The sequence below is a fragment of the Protobothrops mucrosquamatus genome, unplaced genomic scaffold (assembly GCF_001527695.2).
Source record: "Protobothrops mucrosquamatus isolate PMUCROS unplaced genomic scaffold, P.Mucros_1.0 scaffold4594, whole genome shotgun sequence".
NCBI classification, from domain to species: domain Eukaryota; kingdom Metazoa; phylum Chordata; class Lepidosauria; order Squamata; family Viperidae; genus Protobothrops; species Protobothrops mucrosquamatus.
In genome coordinates, this window is record NW_015390497.1 from 33,295 (window position 1) to 39,730 (window position 6,436).

The 6,436-nt window shown below is 47.6% G+C and overlaps 1 protein-coding gene across 1 annotated transcript; it reads left to right on the forward strand.

Moving 5' to 3' along the window:
* The first annotated feature begins 2,006 nt into the window (after positions 1–2,006).
* LRRTM1 (leucine rich repeat transmembrane neuronal 1) lies at positions 2,007–3,575 on the forward strand. The gene has a single exon (XM_015828510.1). It carries the CDS (start codon positions 2,007–2,009, stop codon positions 3,573–3,575), a length of 1,569 nt encoding a protein of 522 aa, XP_015683996.1.
* Positions 3,576–6,436: the final 2,861 nt, after the last annotated feature.

The following is a 6,436-nucleotide window of genomic DNA, read 5'->3' on the forward strand; positions in this document are numbered from 1 at the left end:
CCATTAGCAACAGCATATGCTAAACACCTTTTTAAAAAAAAATGAGGGAGAGAAAACCCAACAGGCATCATCTCCAAAATCCACCTTATCATATTTGCAAGCATTTTTTTCCCCATTTGTGCAAAGGAAAACAAAACAAAACACCGGCAAAGGAGAGGGAGAGAGAGAGAGATGGAGAGAGAGGGAGAGAGAGGGGGAGAGAGGGAGAGAGAGAGGGAGAGAGGGAGAGAGGGAGAGAGGGAGAGAGAGAGAGAGAGAGAGAGAGAGGGAGAGGGAGAGGGAGGGAGGGAGAGAGAGAGAGAGAGAGAGAGAGAGAGAGAGAGAGAGAGAGAGAGAGAGAGAGAGGGAGAGAGAGAGAGAGAGAGAGAGAGAGAGAGAGAGAGAGAGAGACCGACCAACACACAGGCTTGTCCGGAAGAAGTGAAATGGGATGAAAAAGTCAAAGCGGGTTCCTCTCAAGTCGCCAAACCCAATCCCCAGCAGTGCAATATGGTGCTCCTGAAATGGTGGAAGGAAGAAGACGCGTTTCCACCCACCCACGTCCGAATGCCAACCTGGCTTTCTTTGCACTTGGACCCTTGAGACAAAAGAGAGAAGGGGAAGGGGGGGAAAGGAGTGGGGTGGAGGGGGCCACGGAATGGCTGGCTCCCTTTTTGCTACTGCAGCTGTTGCTCTGTGTGTGTGCCATGCATGTGTGCATATGTTGGGGTAACAGCCAGCAGGGCTGAAGCCTTTTTTTTTTCCCCATTTCATCAGTGAACGTATCTCCCTTTACTGGCTCAACTAAAATGTTGGTTTTTATGCCCACCCCTTTTCCCATTTGCCCGTCTCTTGTGAAGCACAGCGCAGGCTGTGGTGATCGTGAACGGCTTACGACACTCAGCCAGCAGTAGGAGCCTCTGCAAGCTGTAGCTTCTTCCTACTGGGGCTGCAAGGAAACCTCTCTCTCTCTCTCTCTCTCTCTCTCTCTCTCTCTCTCTCTCTCTCTCTCTGGCTTTCTCTCTTTTTTTTCACCCCTTCTCCCTCTGCTCTTAAGCATCTTCTTGACAAGCCAAGGGAAGCAGGAATGGAAAATCTAGCCATTTTGAGCCCGTCCGGTTGGAAAAGGGATTTTAAGCTGCCTGGGAGGAGTACAAAGATGCTCGCCGTTCATCTCCAATGACGGATGCTAAAGGGACTGTCGGATCCTGGGGAGCTGTCCAGAGTTTTGGAAGGGGTCTCTCTTTCTTTCTCAGGTGTATTTTTTTTCCCCCCTCCTGCCCTCTCCCTCATCACGACACCGACACCGTACTGAACTGCAGAGAAAAAGGACAGGGAGAGGAAGAGAATGGAAGGAAGGACGATCAACCCTGGTGATGCCCGTACTTCTCAAACTTGGTGCTGGGAGTCAGCTTCAAAATAAGGAGGAGGAGGAAGGAGAGAGAGAGAGAGAAAAAAAAAAAACCCAGAAAGGAAAGAAAAAAAAAGATAACTGGACATGCCTCTCGCCCTCCGAGATGAAGCAAAGTAGACATTGTGCGCCTGCCAGCCAAAAGCTGAAAGCGTCCGAATTTGTGGCAACAGAGAGCTCTTTTTAAGCCCTGCATATAATTAAGTCAAACACAAAGGAAGCTGCTGAATGGAGCTTGTCAATCTCTGGAACAGGGTGGGTAAGACACTTTTTAATTTCATTCTCTCGTGGAGAGGGGTGCTTTTTTCCCCCCCATAATTGTTCTCGTCTTTGCCGCGGTATCTAAAAATGGACAGATTCTCGTGTACCTTTTGAATGCTTCTGAACTTTAAAAGGCTGTAATACAGAGTCCTGCATGCTGCATTTATGCCCCCCCTCCCCAGAATCCTCACCAAGCCCAAGATTTGGCCTGATGACTCTCTTATTTTTGCCTGTGCTCGTCCCCTTGCCCTTTCGCTGACATATGGTGGGATGTAGAATTTATACCGAGAAAGGCAAGGGACCAAGTCAAAGATTCAATGGACTTTCTCAAGCACATTTGGGGATATTCTTGCTAATGGATTTCCTTCTCATTGGGGTCTGTTTAAACTGGCTGCTGAAAAAGCCCCCAGGATTGATCTTGTGTAGCCTGGGTGTTTTTTTAAAAATGCTTCCAGCCGTGCACACTGGGTGTCCGCAGCTTTGTCGGTGCGAGGGCAGGCTTTTGTACTGCGAGTCGCTGAATCTCACCGAGATGCCGCACAACCTGTCGGGCGTGATGGGTTTGTCATTGCGGTACAACAGCCTTTCGGAGCTGCGTGACGGACAGTTCGCCGGGTTAACACAACTCACGTGGCTCTATCTGGATCACAATCACCTTTACTCCGTCGAGGCACACGCCTTTCAGAAGCTCCGGCGAGTGAAAGAGCTCACGCTGAGTTCCAACAAGATCACCCAACTGTCCAACAGCACTTTCCGGCCGATGCCAAACCTGCGCAGTGTGGATTTATCCTACAACAATCTGCAGGCTTTGGAGCCGGACCTGTTCCACGGCTTGCGCAAGCTCACCACGTTGCACATGCGGTCCAATGCCCTTAAGTTCGTGCCTGTTCGGATCTTCCAAGACTGCCGCAGCCTCAAGTTTCTCGACATAGGATACAATCAGTTGAAGAGCCTGGCTCGCAACTCTTTCGCCGGCTTGTTCAAACTCACCGAGTTGCATCTGGAGCACAACGACTTGGTGAAAGTCAACCTGGCCCACTTCCCCAGGTTGCTCTCTTTGCACTCCCTCTGTCTCCGGAGGAATAAAGTCACCCTTGTGGTGAATTCCTTGGACTGGGTATGGAAATTGGAAAAGATGGACCTCTCCGGCAACGAGATCGAACACATTGAACCTCACGTTTTCGAAAGCGTACCTCAGCTCCAGTCCCTTCAACTGGATTCCAACCGGCTCACCTACATCCACCCCAGGATCCTGGATTCCTGGAAGTCTCTGGTTAGCATCAGCCTGTCGGCCAACGTCTGGGATTGCGGCCGAAACATCTGCGCCTTGGCGTCTTGGCTCAGCAATTTCAAAGGCCGCTACGACAACAACTTGCTCTGTGCCACCCCTGAATACGCGCAGGGCGAGGATGTCTTGGATGCTGTTTATGCTTTCCACTTGTGTGAAGATGCGACGGACCTCACCACCAATGGGGATCTCCTCTCGGCTGTGGTCAACCAGAGCGACCCGACCGCCGGCTATAGTCCTTCAACTCTGAACTCTGACCTGCGGGAGACCGAAGGGGATGGAACCACCGACGCTGTGACCCTCACCGTCCCCAACGAGAAGACTGAGAACGCCGTCCAGATCCACAAGGTGGTGACGGGGACCATGGCCCTCATCTTCTCCTTCCTCATTGTGGTTTTGATACTGTACGTCTCCTGGAAATGTTTCCCCGTCAGCCTCAGGCAACTGAGGCAGTGTTTTGTGACCCAGCGTCGGAAGCAGAAACAAAAACAGACTATGCATCAAATGGCTGCCATGTCAGCCCAGGAATATTATGTTGATTACAAACCCAACCACCTCGAAGGAGCTCTGGTGATCATAAACGAATATGGATCCTGTACGTGCCACCAGCAGCCAGCAAGGGAATGTGAGGTGTGATTTTAATTTTTTATTTTTTTTTCCTCCAATGGGGGGGAAATTTCACTTGGTGTGTGCAACCAAACAGCAGTGATGAAATTTAAAGAAAAAAAAAAGACAATTCAGTAAGGGTTGACTTGGGCTTATCAGGGCCTTTGTGTGCCGAAAATGTTTTGTTTTTGTTTTGTTGGTTTGGTTTTTTGTTTTTTTTTAAAAAAGGAGCTGTCCCAAAAGACAGAACACGTTAGCTTTATTGTGGCTAAAATCCCTTCAAGACGTTCAACTTTCTGAAATGAGTTTATTTCCTATAATAGCTCTCTGTGAAAGATCGGTCGAGAATCAGAAAAAGCAAGTGTAAAAATAAAAAAGTAACAATTGCTGATTTTTTTTTTTTGTAAAACCACCACCACAAAAAAAAATATGTTTAAAAAAAAATAAAAGCAAAAATAGCATTTACAATTTTTACAGGCTGTTGTACAGTATCTGAATTCTTAACTCTGTTGGGATGGGAAGGTGGGTTTAATTTCTCTCACCCAGACGGGATCAAACTGCAAAATCTGGGCTCCAAAACAAGCCACAATGAAACAGAAACTTAAAGGAAAGGAATGGCTTGGTTGAGAATTATGTGGCTAGTTGTACTATGTGACTGTTGAATTCAATGGCACCATGTTGAAAACTGTGTGTTTGATCTCAGTCTGCTATGTAATCTCTCATTATATGCACTCTTCATTTGCACCGCCCACAGCTTTGCCCCGAGTTCAAAAGACGCAAGGGTACCCCAAAATTTATTTAGGACACCCCCCTCCCCGTCCCAACCCAAAGCCTCGTGTTCTCAGCTTGCATTAAAAAAACAAAATGATTTCCATCAAAGTTTCACCATTGGAAATGTGGGATGGAGTTAGCACTGTTTTCCTCAGGTACCCCCCATTCTTCAGATTTTACACTCACAATTGCACAACTCAGAGAGATGCAGAATTTTAAACTCTGTGGCCTACAGAGCACTGAGGCAAGACCTAGAGACAGCCACAAACCCATCTGCACTGGGGGAAAACTCTGATTTGTGTTGCTCACAAAGGTTCGGGGCAATCTTAATCCAGCAGGCCACCTTTGACCATAGGACAATTCGCATTTAGCTAGAGTTGATCTTCGTTTCTCACCAGAAAGATTCAAGTAGACCCCTGCAGCCCGTCACCTAATCGACAGGCTGATACCTGGCTAATTGATATGCTTAAAATAATAATAACCCCCCCCAAAAAAGAAACACAATTTACTTGTCCTTCTAACCCAGTGGTTCTCAACCTTTTTAATGCCACGACCCCAACCGGTCGTAAGTCGAGGACTAAACCGGTCGTAAGTCGAGGACTAAACCGGTCGTAAGTCGAGGACTAAACAGTCGTAAGTCGAGGACTACCCAACCGGTCGTAAGTTGAGGACTTTCCCTGCCCGGGAGCACCGCACATGCGTGGTTCCACCCCCTGCGCCGGCCGAGGTGTAGCTGGCAAGCGGCAGAGACAGAGCAGGCCGACCAACAGCTGGCCCAGCCCAAGGGAGGTAAGGCACCCGCCGGAAAAGGGAGAAAAAATGGCGGACAAAAAAAATGGTGGACAGCCTTGCTTGGCGACCCCCGTGAAATGGTCGATCGACCCCAAATGGGGTCCCGACCCACAGGTTGAGAACCACTGTTCTAACCGTTAGTATAACTAAGTGGAAGCAACTGTAGCTTGGTGACCGTCAAAGCTATTTCACTGCCTTTTTCAAGTCCCTTTTCGAAAAGGTCTGGATGATAACTGTTCCCTGTTGCCTCTGTTTACGACCGAGTCAGCAAATGATCTTTTAAACCCTTCCAGGAGCCCGGCACTTCTTAAGACTGCTGCTTGCTTTTGAACAAAAACCAAGACAACAACAACAACAACAAAAATGCAAACAAGAGAAGACAGGTGTCACTCACACTCAGCTTGATATCAATGTCTTCGTATTTGGATGAAAAAAAGGAGGGGGGGGGAATTTGGTAGCACAGACAGACAAATTGGGTTGGCGTTTTCAAAAAAAAAACCCCGGCAGACGCAAAGGCCAGGGAATTCTCTTCCATTTAATTAACTTAAAATACCATTGCTTTGAAGCCCAGGTTGGGAGAAAGGAGATAATTTCTGTCTAGGCTGAGACAGACTGCCCTTCTCATTCTTGTCCTGTTCTTTTCTCCTCTCCAACAAGACACACCAAACGCCTTGTAAATCAGAACTGTCCTTATTCCTGCCCCCAAAATTGGTCTTGTGGGGGGGGGTGTTTCTCTTTTTTTGACAACGGTGAGTTCTCCAAGACACTTTTTGGCACCGTCAAGAAGCTACTGATCTCCCACCAAGTGATCCAAGGAGCTTTGAAATGACACGGTTTTTTTCTCGGCAAAGCCCCACCTCGGATTAAATGTGCATTCCCCCCCACACTATTTGCTACACTATATTTCACTAATGGCTTTGCTGTTCTGTAGCACGATGGTGGGCAGCCTCCTGCTGGAATAAAGATGGAATATACCTCTCTCTCTCTCTCTTTTTTTTTCCTTTTTTTCTGAGGAACATGCATAATTATCTATCCCCCCCACAGCACCAAGAAGGAATCATATCAATTTGATTTCCCACAGCAAGATTCCTGCTTTGATACTGTGGGTGTCACGCAGCTCTTACAATGCTCCAGAGATCCATGCTTTTTACTTCTGGGCCCCCTTGAACATAACACGCATTTACTTATCTATGGATCAATCAATTACATTGCTAATTCATCTAGGAGCTATAAGGCCACCAAGATAGGCCACCGGGATAGACTGCAAAACGACCGAGTACTTTCAGAGTTTTTATATATCTAAAAAAGCATTGCTCTTCTTCAAAGCC

Bases quoted from the DNA above. Each gene is read 5' to 3' on its own strand.
- LRRTM1 (XM_015828510.1), top strand. From the start codon at position 2,007: ATGGATTTCCTTCTCATTGGGGTCTGTTTAAACTGGCTGCTGAAAAAG.